This window comes from Aethina tumida, chromosome 4 (genome assembly GCF_024364675.1).
Source record: "Aethina tumida isolate Nest 87 chromosome 4, icAetTumi1.1, whole genome shotgun sequence".
Taxonomy (NCBI): domain Eukaryota; kingdom Metazoa; phylum Arthropoda; class Insecta; order Coleoptera; family Nitidulidae; genus Aethina; species Aethina tumida.
The window spans coordinates 3,185,714-3,202,423 of record NC_065438.1 but is presented as its reverse complement, the minus strand read 5'-3'; the positions used below and the strand labels follow the sequence as shown (position 1 = coordinate 3,202,423).

General features: G+C 28.3%; 3 protein-coding genes across 12 annotated transcripts in view; 1 reads left to right on the top strand and 2 right to left on the bottom strand.

Annotated features, from left to right (window-relative positions):
- Nucleotides 1-15: 15 nt before the first annotated feature.
- Nucleotides 16-4,974, bottom strand: LOC109606317 (uncharacterized). Its single transcript, XM_020022877.2, has 2 exons — nt 4,829-4,974; nt 16-2,312 (listed from the first exon to the last, which is right to left on the bottom strand). The coding sequence occupies exon 2, from the start codon at nt 2,290-2,292 to the stop codon at nt 406-408; it is 1,887 nt and encodes a 628-aa protein (XP_019878436.2). The 5' UTR covers nt 2,293-2,312; nt 4,829-4,974; the 3' UTR covers nt 16-405.
- Nucleotides 4,975-7,603: 2,629 nt separating this feature from the next.
- On the bottom strand, nt 7,604-9,301 carry LOC126265410 (snake venom serine protease homolog rhinocerase 3-like). Of its 2 annotated transcripts, XM_049966818.1 has the most exons (3): nt 9,054-9,301; nt 8,433-9,002; nt 7,604-8,121 (listed from the first exon to the last, which is right to left on the bottom strand). In XM_049966818.1, the coding sequence occupies exons 2-3, from the start codon at nt 8,932-8,934 to the stop codon at nt 7,811-7,813; spliced, it is 813 nt and encodes a 270-aa protein (XP_049822775.1). In that variant the 5' UTR covers nt 8,935-9,002; nt 9,054-9,301; the 3' UTR covers nt 7,604-7,810. The 2 variants fall into 2 exon arrangements, with proteins under 2 accessions (XP_049822775.1, XP_049822776.1); XM_049966819.1 differs by lacking the exon at nt 9,054-9,301 and having other exon boundaries at nt 8,433-9,024.
- A 1,564-nt stretch (nt 9,302-10,865) lies between these two features.
- LOC109599546 (coiled-coil domain-containing protein AGAP005037) overlaps nt 10,866-16,710 on the top strand; it is a 37,606-nt gene continuing 31,761 nt past the window's right edge. For 7 of the 9 annotated variants that reach the window (XM_049966810.1, XM_049966812.1, XM_049966811.1 and 4 more), the window contains exons 1-3: nt 10,866-11,058; nt 11,897-12,028; nt 12,298-12,345. In XM_049966810.1, the coding sequence (XP_049822767.1) occupies nt 11,917-12,028; nt 12,298-12,345 (160 nt within the window). In that variant the 5' untranslated portion in view covers nt 10,866-11,058; nt 11,897-11,916. Of the gene's footprint in view, nt 11,059-11,896; nt 12,029-12,297; nt 12,346-14,672; nt 14,898-16,710 lie in introns of those variants that run through there. The other 2 variants (XM_049966808.1, XM_049966816.1) reach the window with 2 other exon arrangements.

Here is a 16,710-nt window from a genome sequence, read left to right as displayed (position 1 = left end):
CTCAAGAAATAAAACTAAATTATTTGTATACAAATATATTTATTTCACAACAATCTTAAAATTTTATTTAGTTCTAATTAAACAAAACAAGTTATCAAACTAAGAAAGGTTTATTATAAACTATATTGTTGTAATGAAAAATAAATTATTCAATATTTATTCTCATTTTTAAGTGGAGCACCATTTAAATGTATATGGTATGTGTAAATAAATATTTAAGTGAATAAATATTTTTACATGTGTTTATGAAACATAAACTAAAAAGAAACACTACATTCCTAAAGTATACTCCAATAATTTAGCCTTAGTGGCCTTATACAATATAAACAAAGGTAACTAACTAACTACTTAATTACTTAAGAATCACAAAATAGCAACAACTCCACAGGAACATCAAATAAAGGGTTAAAATAAAACAGGGGTGGGATTCCTCCTGCTGGGCACAGTCAGCACCTTTTGGCCTTGCATCTTAGACAACTGTTTGATGTTGCCGGTACTCGACGTTAGCCTCGAGTTCCTGATGAAGTTTGGGTTGTCCTGCGGTGGTTGCACAAGAACTTCTTGCCTGACTGATGGTGCGTAGCTGTTTCTCTTCAGCGTATTCCCTTGCTGCTGGTAACTTTGCCTTAGTGGCACTTGCTGTTGGTAGTAGGGCAGTCCTGGGTCGTACATGTTGCTGAGGCGGTTCCTTCCATCAACTGGGACTAGATTTACAACCGGTTGTTGAACGTAGTAAGAAGGGTTCTGGACGTGTTGCAGTCTAGAGGGCGGCCTATTTAGGGTGTAACTGTTGGCGTAAAACACGTCGTCGTCTTCAGGGACCACCTGATAGTTTTCGGTCGGAGTATTCCTCGAAAACCGCACGTTTTTGTAGGTATTAAGAGGTCGCCTTTGTTCTTCGGCGATGCTGCCCCTTCGGAAGATCGGACCGCTGGGCTGCGAACGGTCCAGGGTGTGGTAAACCACACTGTTGGGGTAAGATCTTGGCTTTGCGTTATATATTTCGCCTTCGCTTATGTAACCATTGCCGGCGATTGAGTTACGCATAGTTCTGAACCTTAGCGCAGGTGACATGCTCTGGGACCTCTTCAGCTCCTGCTGGTTCATGTACATCGATATCCTCCTTTGGTACTCCTGGTACTCGAGCTGCTTCTGTGCCTCCATCTTTTTTATCTCGTTCCAGTAGTAATTTTCGACGCTTCGTCTGGCTATTGTTTTGTCGTTGCTTCTGCTTCGCATGCTGGACGACCTGCTCATAGTTTCGGCACGGTTGTCCGCAACTTCCGAGTAGTTTTGGTAGTTCGTGGGAATTGTGGCGTAAATTCCTTCGTCGAAGTTCTGGCGGGACACTTGCGGTGGTTTTGGCCTCGGAACGTTGTCGTATTTGAAGACGTTTTCTTCGGGACGAGGTCTGGGAAGACTCATGGATTTTTTATTATTAATCAGTATAGGTGTGGGCGATCTCAGTCTGTCTACCGAAGGAGACCTGGGCTTCAGTGGTACAATTTGGCGATTGGGGGGTAATTTAAGTTTCGGTGATTTAATGATGTTGGGTGACAGGGGTGTATTTTTACCTTCCGGGCTCAGTGGCACTGTTGTTATTTTGTTTGGCTTCATTTCTAGTGGCTCCGGAGCAGGTGGTGCTTGAGTCTTAGTACCGGAATGTCCATTATGTATTTCTAAATTCTTCCGTATATCTTCCAGCATAGGAGATTTAGGATTCGACGTCGAATCAGTCTCATCACTTACTTGTATGGTCTCGAACTTCTCCAGAACGTTTGCAAACTTAGCTTTGTGTTGGTTTGCATATCTAATTTCATCTTCTTTCGTTATTTTCTTCTCTGGTGAATCTGTTGGAGTGCTAAATTTTACTACTTCATCATTTACACTATTAGGAGTTGTTGGTTCATCATTTTTGGCATCCTTTTCGTTTTTCTTCTTGGAGAAAAGAGACCATTTAGATTTTTTCTTGGTCTCCATAATAAACTGAGATAATTCTGTTTCTATATTAAATATACTGGCAATTGAATCACGTCTGTTGTCACAAGCATAGGCAACTACTTCCTCTGGTTCATCCTCACTATTTCTAGCTCTAGAGTAATAGTCCTTGAAAGGATAAGAGTCTAAAAGACAAGTACCTTGTTTTTTATATTTATTCGTAATGGAGATTATTTTAGGATCTCGTTTTACGTAATGGAACTTTTTGTATTCCGATTTATTGAGCTTGATTGTGGAATCAGATATTTTTACAATTGCAGTCTCGTTGTCCTTTTTGAATAGAGAAGACAACATTGAGTGTGATTAAGTTGACCCTGCAAATAAATATATATATAAATAACTTAAATAAAACTTCAGTTAGATAACTTACAAGCAGAATATAAACGTTTTAAAATTGTTTGAATATGTATCAATATAAATGTGTTCCCACATATTAAAAAATATATGTGCATATTTATTTTTTACATGAAAAAGATAAGATTAGATTATTTATTAAGTTAAGAGCAGACAAAAAGAGTATTAATAAGTAAATCTTCTTTGTAAATAAAATTAGCATATGATCATTATTATTTTGGCATTGTGAAATAAATACACTCATCATATTTCCCCCCACATTGAATTAATTAAGTCAATTTCGTCGTAATAATTATGTACGAATATATTTATCAGTACTGACTGACATAATGTATGTATTCTGTGAAAATTATGAGACAACACCCACAACAAATAAATATGTTTTCTAAGTCACCCCATATAACCTAATTACTGCGTTTAATTACTTAAAAGGAATAAAATTAAAATTGAAACTCACTGAAAGTAATGTCAGAACTAACTTGCACACGTCACAAAATATGAACAAACCTACATAATAGCAACATTAATAACAGTTCAAGATTATATCAGATAACAAAAATAATATATTTGCTTTACCTGATATGAATGTCCCTTTTTTAAATATTCACATTGAACTGACTGCAAATATAATAAATTGTGAAAAATTTTGAATTATATCTTTGTAATAAAAAAATCGTATACGACTGACTGATCGTTGTCTTCGACGTGAATATGAATGTAAAGTTGTGCAAATTAAAATATTTATCAGTTTGCACCTATTGTCAATAAATGTCACCGGTAAATCCAAGAAAGGAAATACGATAAAGCTGATTTAACAGGAAAAATGTTGCATGAATATATTACACAAGATAGTTACAAAAACACAGATTTATAAAAATATATGTTGCCATTTATTTTAGTCCAAATGTAATTGGGCAATGTAATCACTAGATAATATAAAAATAATTGATTTATCTTTATTTACTCTGCAATACCTTTTTATAAGATACAAGGATCTTGTTAAACACTTTTAAATAAATATTTGTCAATACATTCATTTTTAAAATACGTTATAAATAAAATAAAATTATTTATTATTACTAATAACAATGAACATTCTTACAACGATGAAAAATATTACAAAAGTGTGTGGAAAACAAACAAAGATTAAAACATGTTTTATCAGGACAAGAATAGAAAAACATTGGACTTGTGTTGCCACGATTTGTTTCACGATATTTCATCCACAAGTAATGAGGATAAGGACACTTTTTATGTTTGTAGCCAAATTATAAAACACGAACATTCTTAAATATATACGTAACTTTCTTGTTTTATTATAAAAAAAATAGGAACAGTATTTTTATTATCATAATAATTTTGGCAATATGTACCATAAATTTTGCAATAGATTAAAAAATAAATTGTGCAATTATCAGTAAAAATATTGGAATAGTTTTTAAGAATTGTTCACCACAAATGTATGAAGATTTTGTTTTTAATAATTCACCTTTTTATCAAAAAATGTGAAAATTGGCGCCCAACTTTTAAGAAGTTATACAATTAAATAACAATTCTACAAAAAACTATATTTCAATTAGAATTATAAACTTCATAATAATTTTGGCAATATGTACCATAAATTTTGCAATAGATTAAAAAATAAATTGTTCAATTATCAGTAAAAATATTCGAATAGTTTTTAAGAATTGTCCACCACAAATGTAAGAAGAATTATTGAAATATTGCACTCACTTTTATTTTAAGAAGACTTTATTAGTCATTGTCATCATAATTTATGAATAAATTTGTTAGTTTTGCCTTCAAAGAACTTGATAATATTATATTAGTTAAAAAATAAGAAAAATGGTGAATATTACAAAGAAATTAATATTTTCTCTTAATACATATTAACATAAAAACGTTTGGGATTTCTAATTCATAAATTTATTGTAAGTGACAATTTTATTAGAAGGTTAACTGGTTCCGGTGCAAAATTGTAATGTTTTATAGTTTTTTATGTTGCTTTGTTGTTCTAACATAAAATAATGCTCATTCATAATATCGTGACATGAGTAATATGCAATTGACATAAAAGAAATTGACCATAATAGCTCATCTTCAATTAACTGTGGTACATGTGTTAATGTTTTAAATGCTTTTTAGTTACTGCAGTAATTGTACTAAACTTTAAAACGTTGTTTGTTACTATTTCTAGTTTAAATTTGAGTGGGAGTGCGTTAAGGTAAAGTTTTTTTTTTAATTAACACTTAACCAGACCTGTAAAGTATTTTTCCACGGCTATAACAATAAAATAAATTAAGCCGCAATAAATTCACGGGCATTAGATAGTACAAAGTTGAGGTCAAATGATTTAATTTGCCAGGAATACCCCTCTGTCTGCGATTACACAATATTTATTCCCGTCACTTATCTGATGTTATCAAAATACAGCTGCAGCATCCAACACCAATACAATTTACCTGCAAGAACTTACCATTATTTACAATCACAACAAGCACATGCACAAACACTGTCGGACAAACCGTGCCGAAAACTTCACATGACTCGACTAAAATTTTTAGCAATAACTAGCGATAAACATAACCGTGACCTTCACTCTGCAGATTGTAAATTAAAACTACACTGGCGAAAATCATCATTAGCCACTGTTTACTTTATTACTGCTATGCAACGCGGTGTGCCGGTATGAGCACGTACCAGCCAATAAGTCAAGTTACGTACGCGTCTTTGACTTCGTTCCATCTGTGGTACTTTTTATGCGCCGGGGTTATTTTTAGACGGGGTAATTGTAAATGTTTTATGGCGAATGGGGAGTTACACGGGAATTTGTATTATTGCTTTGGGTTTCTGAGTTTGTTACTTTCCTTAGGATATTTTTAAAATCAGATAAGAAACCTTCCTTAAGCCATATTTACTTAACACTAAAGATAAATATATTTTTGAAATTATTTCACTAATTCTTTTTGAGAATTGTAATAGGACTGTTGATTAACGAATATGTTGACAAAATAAATATTTATTATTTAAACAATTTTAAGTAAATAAGTAATTTAACTAATCAGTTATTAAGTATCATTAAATACACAGACAAAATATTAATTAGTACATTTATATTTATTCAATTAACTCAATTTCAAAATAAAATAAATAAAACTGAATATAAAAAAATTACGTGTACTCTTAATTTCTTTTAGAAACCATAAAAGAAGCGTGTTTTAAAATTTCTACAACTTGATATAAAATGCAAACCATGCCACGAACTTTGTATTCTTACATTACTCACGTTAAATTTGTGTCATGCAAACTAATATGTAGTTTTTTGTTACGAATAGTTTATTCAAGTACAATGACCAATTATTTTTCAATTATAATCCAATTAATATAACAGATAAGAAGTAACGTTACATTTTGAACGTACACTCTTTAAGCATTTCTCAACCGTTATTCTGTATCAAAATCGCAAATTCGTTTTTAATAACTGTGCACTTTGAAGAAATACGTGAAATTTGGCGCCCAACGTAAAAGGAAATTACTCAATTAAATAACGATTCTGCAGTTCTTTAGCACGGTGTTTATTCCAATAGAACATGTTCACAGTATCTACATTAACAAATACACGAGAGATTAAAATTGTGCCTCTGTGCCACATCAAATTGATTTTATAAACAAAAAATTATATATAAATGAGTTATAGTGAAAAATGAAGGGCAACGTAAGGAAATATTTAAAGAAGAAAAAGATTATATTTTAAATATACTCTTTTTAATCGCTAATTAAACTCAAATTTGTTTTTAATAATTCTCCTTTTTATGGAAAAATGTGAAAATTGGCGCCCAACTTTTAAAAAGTTATCCAATTAATTGACAATTCTACAAAAAACTATATTTATTTCATAAAATATTTTCAAATAGATTTATAAACTTAGTTACATTATCAAATGTACGGGACATTAAGTAACGAAATTGTGCCTCTGTGGCATACCAAGTTGGTGTCAGACATTGACCGGTGTCCTATAACTTCTTATGTTAAATTAACATCCTTTTAAGCAAAACTGTAGTTTAGGCATTTTTTATAGCCTAGATATTAAAATAATTTATTAGTTTTTTTTCACACTTTGTCTATTATCGTAACTGTGAACAATAATTTAAAATGTAAGAAAAAATCAAACAAGAAAAAGTTTATATTTTAATTTTATACAGTTATCTAATTAAATAACAATTCTACAAAGGACATATTATAATCTTAAACCCCTTAAAGTTTGTTGAAAAGTTATTCTTAATCAAAATCATAAATTTGTTTTTAATAATCCTGAATTTTAACGGTAATGATGAAATTTGGCGCCCAACGTTAATAAGTCATTAAATTAATTCCAATCTCCAAAAAATATATTTATTTCATTTCTAAGCAGATTTATAAACTTGCTTACATTAACGAATGCACGAGACATGAAATATCGTAAATGGGCCCCTGTGCCATACCAAGTTGATGTCATCAATAAGAAGTTAGACATTGACCGATGTCTAATGACTTCTTGTATTAAATTAACATCCATTTAAAGATATCTGTGGCTCAGACATTGTATTTATAGGCTAACCAAAATTATTTATTAGATTTTTTCACACTTAAACATGTTTATTTACAATCTTAACTGTGAACAATGATGTAAAATTTGGCGCCCAACGTAAAAAACATTTCTACAAAGGTTATATTATAATCTTAAACTATTTAAAGATTGTTGAAAAGATATTCTTAATTAAAATCGCAAATTTGTTTTTAATAATCCTGCTTTTTAGCGAAAGAGGTGAAAATTGGCGCCCAACGTTAATATTGTTATCAAAACAATTATCCAAAAACTATATTTATTAAATAAAATACTTCCATTCAGACTTGCTTACATTAACAAATACATGATACATTAAAATACGTAAATTAACAACAACAGTTTATCACTGACTGACTGATTTTTTATGTAAAATTGATCTATTGACGCAATATAACGATTAGTAAAAAAGAACTGGTATGCAAAATGTACATTTTAATCTTTAAAAATTGCTCAACTTGTACAAAATAAAATTCACTAATTTATTAAAAAAAAGAAAACTTAGGAATACATGGAATTTGAAATAACTTGAATTTGGTTGCAACATTTTCGAGCTGGTTTATAAACTTACTTACATAAACCAGTATACGAGACTGCCACTAACGGATGTGCCATAACTCGTTATCAATGTAAATAATAAGTCTACCCTCTCATTTCATTATCTTATTATCGGAAATCCTAATCGATGACAATAAATAAAATATTGGCAAATGGTAATAGATAAGAAAATCGTAATCTCGTAACAGATTGCTCATGACCATACTAAGTCAAAAGTGACAAATTTGCTAAAATTTGGCGCCCAACGTGTACATATAAAAAAGTTGGGCGCCAAATTATCTAATTATAACATCTAATTTATTCCACTACAACATTGTCAATCCAATTCACAAACTTGCTTACATTAACATACACACCAGGTATTAAAGCTTGCGAACATCGTAAATTGTGCTTCTGTGCTATGCCGACAAGAAGTCCATCACTGACAATCGGGCTTCCAATGTTAAATTGGCAGCCGTTTATACAGAACTGTGTATCTGACACCGTACTTGTGCTCCGATTACCGAAATAATTAATCAGTCTCTCTTCGCAGTTGTGTTTATCTATGATCTTAACCGAGGGTGATAACTGAAAGGATCTGTAATAACTCCATCCGAATACATGAAGACCTAAAATAAGTTAAGCGTGGTGAAATTATCCAGATGTAGTTATTGCGTTTAGTTTAATAGAAAGCAAGTTTTCTTGTTATGGAAAAACTGAATTTATCACTAGTGGTGTACGTGTTTTTTTAAGTAATTAGATCACGTATAGTTGAATTTATTGTCCCGCCGTATAACAGATGTTAATGAACGCAGTGCGGTGATTTTTTACACAATGAGCATGGTGTCGTGTAATCTGTGTTGCCTACATAGTAGGACAAATTTGTGATAGTACTGAGGGAAAACAAATTATTAAATTTAATTACTAAGACACGGTTTACCTTTTGAAACATCAAGTGCATTCCTATTGATTTTTATAGGACTCTCAGTCCCATATTCAAAGGGATTTTTAACTTTGATCATCGCCACTGCATCCTTACCATTAAAATATTTTTGAAACTCTTTTATGTTGTGTCTATAGCCGTTCTTCCAATTAACGAAACCTGCACTGATATAAATGTTTTTGTCATTATTATCAAAATGGTCCGAAATTAAGTCAACACAAGTTGAGACGGTGAGAGTCCAGTACTTGCTGATGATTGAACTTTCACAAAGCAGATGATCCTCTTTGCCAACACGTCTGATGACACCAGCAATAAAAATCTTGTCGTTTTCGATTTTAGTTGATCGTTTGTTGACACGCTGTTGATTCTCGTCGGTCTCCGAATTATTTTTCAACTTTTTGGTAAAATGACACAAATACATTGCGTTCATGCTCAACAGCATGCAATCAACTACCACTATGATGAGGAACAGAAGGGCCATGTATGAAATGGAAGTCATTTTAACCGAACATAAATTTAAATTGACGTTAAATTGATAATTTCAAACGGTAATATTGCTTAATAAACCTGAGGGAAGACGCAGCTAAATTGGATTATATAATATTAAACGTTATTTACCAATATATGTCACGTTGTCTTCTGCCTTTGATAAATTTGGACCAGTAAAAGTCAATTGTGGAGTGACAGCATATTCAAAGTCTTCGAGTACTCTGTACAATTTAGCTGAATGTATCAAAACTAATATAAGTAACAAGCAATTAATGGCAATCAATGTTAATAATATACTCAAGGCACACCAAAATTGACAAACAGTAATCATATTGTCAATTTCAAGGTTTTTTGACAGTGCATTTTAAATTGGTAAAATTACCTGTAAACATTTGTTTGACAAACAATTCTGGAATTCTCCTGGAAATGAAATAGTTAATAAAATATTTGGTTGAAAATCACAATATTTATGCTGTATAATTATTTAAATATTTTTATTATATTAGTAAATAAACTAATACTAATGTACAAACTAAATGTTCTAAATATTAAGTAATAAGGGCCCAACATATATATGCATGTAAAAACGTTGGGCGACAAATTGTCTATAACATAAATATTTTAAATTTTCTGAATATTCTAAACGTTCTGAATGTTCTAAATATTAAGTAATAAGGTAATAAGTAATAAAAACGTAGTTTCATAACAGATTGCTCAATAATTCTAAGTCAAAAGTGACAAATTTACTAAAATTTGGCGCCCAACGTATATATATATACACGTATAGAAATGTTGGGCGCCAAATTGTCTAATTATAACATCTAATTTATTTCATTACTACATTGTCGATCCAGTTCACAAACTTGCCTACATTAACATATACACCAGGTATTTAGTAAACATTCTACATATTCTAAATTAAGAACTTTAAATGTCTTATATATTCTAAATTTTCTCAATATTTTAAATGTTCTAAATGTTCTAATGCCCAAAATATTAGATGATAAGGTAATATATAAGAAAAATGTAACTCCATAACGGATTACTCAACCACTCGAAGTCAAAAGCGACAAATTTACTAAAACTTGGCGCCCAACGTATATATACGTATAAAAACGTTGGGCGCCAAATTGTTTAAGTATTCTAAATTTTATGAATATTTTAAAGGTTCTAAATATTCTAATGTTCGAAATATTAGGTATTAAGATAATAGATAAGAAAAACATAATTTCATAACGAATTACTCAAACATACAAAGTCAAAAGTAACAAATTTTCTAAAAGTTGGCGCCCAACGTATATATACGTATAAAAACGTTGGGCGCCAAGTTATTTAATTAATATTTTAAACATTCTAAATGTTCTGAATATTCAGAATGTTCTATATTAATTGAAGAAACAGTATTTTCTAAATATTTATATAACCCAAATATCTATATTAAATATAGTAAAATAATATTTCAAATCACATTGAGACTCGGATAATGTCGAGTTTATTGAGCTGAGTTAAGATGGAATCGAGTTTCCGATTACTGAAGCCACTCCCGATCCTCATTTCTCTTTTGTTTAATTGCGTGTACATTTTTATATTTTTTATTACATGTTATAAAAACAATACTTTACAATAAAACGATTTAATCCTTTGGAGGAGTGAACATGTTTATTCATGTAGGGTAATGCAGCTCCCAATTCAGGATTAAAAAACTTCGCAAATGATCCCCGGAACAGTGCCGGGGCCGATTTGTGCAACAACAAGGGAACCGCCAAGGTAGGTCCATGAGACCTGGGTGTAAAGGGCGTGATTGTATTTAAAGGATAGGGCGTTCACCTCTTCAGTACAGCTTCATACCGTCACACGATCGTAGCGCTCCTATCGATTATCCTTAACAGTTACGTCACTGGGATGCTGTAATCCAGTAGCAGGAACCGCCGGGCTCTTTTTCAACACGTCCACCGTTCTCTTGTTGTTACTTGTTTATCTGTTGTAATTGTTTATTTTGTTTTACGATTACGGAAAATGTTGTCTGTTTTCGCGAGTGCGGTTTTGTTAAGTTTTTTAAAGGTTTAAATGTAGTGTTATCCTGAGAACGTTGCGAGATTTCCTAAAAGGCAGGACCTAGGATATTTACGAGCAGGTAGTTACGAATTTAACCGTCGAAATTTGTTCCCTTCCTACTCGCACCTCTAGTCAAAAAATCATAGAAAACATTAAGGGGGCGTTACCCCCAAAATTACAAATTAAAATCCAACCCTTTCTTTTCAATGTTTATCCCATTCACGTCTTCCCGACAACACCTCTTATTGACCCAAAACCGTACTCGTTCAACAATTTAAAGTTAGCAATAACTTAGGGGAGTGGCAAATGCCATTACACATAAAAACATGTAACATGATGAGCCGTATTTTCCTGCACGCTCATAAATTTAACTGGAATTGCTTTTATTCTCGTTACTACTAATGTAATTTTGCTGCAAAACGAGAAGTTTTCGTGAATTACGTGCAGCCTTCCACAGGATCCGTTTTGTAAGCAATGAAGACAGTAATCAATTATTTTGTAATAGACCTGACATAAACTCCCCAATTGGTTTAATTGCAATGGAAATTACTCGAAGATATGGACAATGTAATTAATCTTCCTGCGAACGACAGAATTGTAAATTAACTACAAATTGAAATAGTTTTACAACGTTCCATGTTGGGGTTTTAAACAACAACGTTATTGATTGATTTTATTTACTTTTATTTATTTTCTAAAGTTGTCACTTTATTTCAATTCATCAACGTCTCATTTCATATTGATTCTATAGAGTTTCAGTAAGTGCAATTTGTCTCAACATTAAATTTTAAGCAGTTCAATATATTCTCATAAAAACCTAATGCGGTTGGTAATAATTGATGAATGTGTTTTGGGGTGTTCTCTCCCTTTTAATGTTTTCCAGTTTGTAATCATGTTTGAATGGGAGTGTTTTGCAGGGCATTAAGGACAGACAAAAATGTTGATCCGCTGGAAAAACAAGGACAAGGAAAAATGTGATAAATCCAATCAGAAACAGGCACCGTCAAATAGTCTGAAGAAAAAGCGGAAGTATGGAAGAGACGGAGGTAGTAAGTTTGTCCACTGATTTATTATTATATTTGTTAAACATGTTTTCGCAATTTTTCTATATAAAAGTTTGAAGTTTCATTTTTTATCACCCTTAATTTTCTAAAGTTATTTCTGATTTATTATATCTAGTTCTTTGTGTAAATGTACTATTTTAACTGTTGCAAATGTTGTTGCTGATTACTTGATAACTAGAAAAGTTGTTTTTCACTTAAATTATTAAAAATTGTTAAGATAATAGTTATGTATGTAACTTTTAATATTATTTTAGATGAAGAGTGGAGTAGTGATGGCAAGTCAAACAAATCGAATGAATCAGGTAAGATATTTTATTGAAAAAAATAATGAATTCTGTAATTTCTAAATATTTAGTTATGTTATATATATTATATTTTAAATGTACAAATTATTCAAAATAATTAATTAAAAAATCAAATTTTTCAAAATATTTAAGTATTTGTAAATAAAAACTAAATTAACTTGATTAATTCAAAAATTATTAAAAATATTTATAATACAATATATATTAAAAATACTATTCAAAACACATATTTAAAATATTGATACAGATAAATTAAATACTCAAAATATTTAAAATACTGCCAAAAATTTAGATCTAAAATACTTAAAATAAATTTTAAAAATTTTGAATATTGAAAATGATCAATTTAAGATAAAATAAATATTAAAAATATACCAAATATAAGGATATTTACATCATTTAAACTATTCAAAATATTTAAAATATTCATATTATTTAAATTAACCAAAATATGTAAAAAATCCTAAAAACATTTTTATTATTGACTCCAAATATTCAAAATTAGCAAAATACTTAAAACTGAATAATATAAATAATTAAAATTATTTAAAATATTTACAATATTTAAATTATTTAGTATTTAGGTGTATAAAATCTTCAAATAATTTAAAATATTTACACTATTTAAATTATTGATAAATTGAAGATTCAAAGTATTTGAAAAAAATGTGAACTTTCAGCATTTCAAATATTCAAAATAAAAAAATTAATAGAATATCTATTTGAAATATAAAAATTATTAAGAAAATACAAAATATTGAAAGTATTTAAAATGTTTACATCATTTAAACTATATATAGTACAGTAAAAATATAATTTTCAATATTCAAATCATTTCTATTATTATTTTTAATATTTTAATATTCAGAATGCGCAAAATAGTTAAAATTAATGCTTTTAATGTATTAAAATTATTTAAATTATTCAAAATACACTCTCAAAATATTTATTATTAATACAAATTAAAATATAGACTCAAAATTATCATAATTTTAAAAATTTTTAATATAGAAAATGTTCACGAAATTAAGAATATATAAGATATTAAAAATATTAACATTATTTAAACAATTCTAAATATTTTAAAATATTCAAAATTTGTAAAATACTTAAAATTGAAACACACAATTATTAATATATTAAATATATTAACATTATTTAAACTATTCAAAATACATAGCCAAATTATTTAAAATTTTTAAACTATTTCAAATATGGACTCAAAATATTAAAAATTATCGTAATTTTAAAAATTTTGAATATTGAAAATTTTCAATTCAAAATAAAAAAAAATAATAAAAGTTATACAAAATATTAAAAATATTTAAACATTATTTAAACTATTCAAAAAATTTTAAACTATTCAAAATATAGACAAAAAATTAAAATATTAAAAAAATATTAACATTAAACTATTCAAAATATTTTTAAAAAATCCTTAAAAACAATTTATTATAATTATTAATAATTTAAATATTTAAAATTTGAAAAATACTTAAAATTGAAACATATTACAATATTTAAATTATTCAATTATTATACAGAACATTGAATTTTAAACTTATTTAACTTTTTTCAATCGTAATATTGCATCAATATTTTAAAAATCACAAATATTTCAACAATTTTATTATGTTAAATTTTGCCATTAATTTTAAAAGTATATTAAAATTTTAATGAAACGTTTCGCAATGATAATAAAGAAATAAATTAAACCTAAAAATTAAATTATGTCTTTAAATAAAGTAATTACTACATAAAACTTATGGCATTAACTACATATTAAAAATGTCGTCAATAATATTATAAAATTTTTAAATGCAGATATTTTTATATCATTTTAAAGTTAGATTAAAATCTTCAACATATTTTAATGGCAAAGAGAACGTAATTTAATTTAAATCGATTTTAAAATGGAACAGAAACGACGAAGTGGAACCTTGAATAATAAACTTACATAATACATAATTGAATTGGCAACAATAATAAGATAATGTTATTATGTAGTAAATAGATAAATTTCAACCCCTAAAACCTGGCGTACGGGACTCGCAGCCCCCACCCCCGCACGTACAATTGTTCGCATCAATAAACCTTCAATCAAACAACAACATAAACACGCAGACAGGCATTGAACGACGAATTGAACCGTACGCGAAACCATAGACCCTTCGTTCCCGGTCCCGATGAACGATAGGAACGGAGGGCGGCCGGGCGCACGCGCCCTCCGCACCACCACAGACACGCTCGTCTCTCCCCCATTGTCGCACACACGAAATTTGTTGAGCTTCGACTTGGAAAACGCGTCGTGACGCCGACGTCTGGCCAAGTGTTTACTGCCTCCGGCTCAGTTTTGGTCTCAGTCATCGCACCGTCATCTGCTGCTTAATCAATTACACGAATTCGCTTCCGGATTCGCCACCGTCAATTAATTAATTGGTTCGGTCGACTTTCGTTTTGCCCATACGGACGTTGTGTGTGTCGTGTAATTTTTTTGTAAAATGTGCCGAAGGACTAACAACAGACGAATTTCCCAACCTCACTCTCATGTTGGTATATTTATTTATAATGTGCGCTTCCACTCATTTATTATTATTTGCTGTCTGTTGCTTTAACTTACAACAATTTTATTTTATGTGTGTGTGTATGGTATTTTATTTGGCTATTTTTTCTTGTACTCAAATCTTGAATAGGAACTTATATATAGGAATATTTTTAATGTGACCGACTAGGCAAAAATAAGATAACTGACCGAAATATATCACGGAAACTAGGTTTAACAAATTCAGAATTAGAATTTAGTAAAATTAGTGCAACCTTGACTTTTATTAGTTTTTTATTAATATCGTGCGTCAAATAATATATTTTATCTTAAATTATTACTTTTGAAGTACAATTTTATTCATTAATTAAAATTAAAAAATATTTTTATTAAGGTATTTTTTTTTTATTTCAAAAACCATTTATTTTGACGTGATTTATAGTAATTAATTATAACCTAACTATTATACATTAAAAATTAACCCATTTAAATTGTATATATAAATATTTGTGTGTAGTAAACATTTGTCAAGATCAATTTATAAATGTAAATTTTAAAATACTTCGACTTATTAATCTACAATCTCAATGATATTTTTTCCAACTAGAAATATTTTAATCATATTCAATTTTATTTGTAAAAAAAATAATTAATATTTAATTATAATCCATCAATTATTAGTTAAGTCACTTTTTTTATTTATTATTTTAATGATTTTCAAATCAAATTTGCACCAGTCACATTTACTATTAACTAAATAAATATTATATGAACATTTTACAGTATAAAAAATTCTACAAATAATTTTATAGGTGTTATTCTTTCCACTGGATGTTTGAAATATTTTAGTCACACTCAATTTTATTTGTAAGTAAATAATTAAGATATAATTATAATTCACCAATTATTAGTTAAATCACTATTTTTTATTTATTATTTTAATGATTTTCAAATCAAATTTGCACCAGTCACATTTACTATTAACTAAGTAAATATTATATAAACATAAAAAAAATTTACAAATAATTTTGTAGGTGTTATTCTTTCCAATTGGATGTTTAAAATATTCTAGTCACACTCAATTTTATTTGTAAGAAAATAATTAATATTTAATTATAATCCACTAATTATTAATTAAATCACTATTTTTTATTTATTATATTAAAGATTATAAAATCAAATTTGCAATGATATTTATTATTAACTAAATAAATATATACAAAGAAATTCTAGATGCCACTTTTTCAAATTATTATTATTTTAATTATTCTAATTAGTTTTCATTTTCCTAACTAAAATCCAAATACAAAAACTTTGTAACCATGTTGTTAATTTATTAAACAAGATAATATATTTTTTATATTTCTTTGTTTAAATTAATTGTCAAAAAGTATATTTTTAAATTATTTGATTAAAATAACAATTGAGTCTTCAAAATATACATATTTATTTTACTATTTAATGTTAATTAAAAAAGAATTATTAATTATTTAATAATATTTAAATTAATTGATATTTTAAGCATTACTTTAATTATTTTCACAAAAAATATTTTTTTCTCAACAGACATGATTATTTTTATATTTTCTCCATTTTTTATGTGTATCAAAGCAAATATTATTAATAATTAAAAAATTAAGTTACCTAAATTTAGCTAAAGATAATAATAATTTGTTTTTATTAACATGTAATATTCAATTTATTATTATTATATTAAAAGTAGGATAAAATTAACTTTGATTTTAAAATTTATATAATATTTAAATTAAAAATTGAAAGAAGTATTTTGCTACTTATTTTATATAAGTTTTAATAATAGT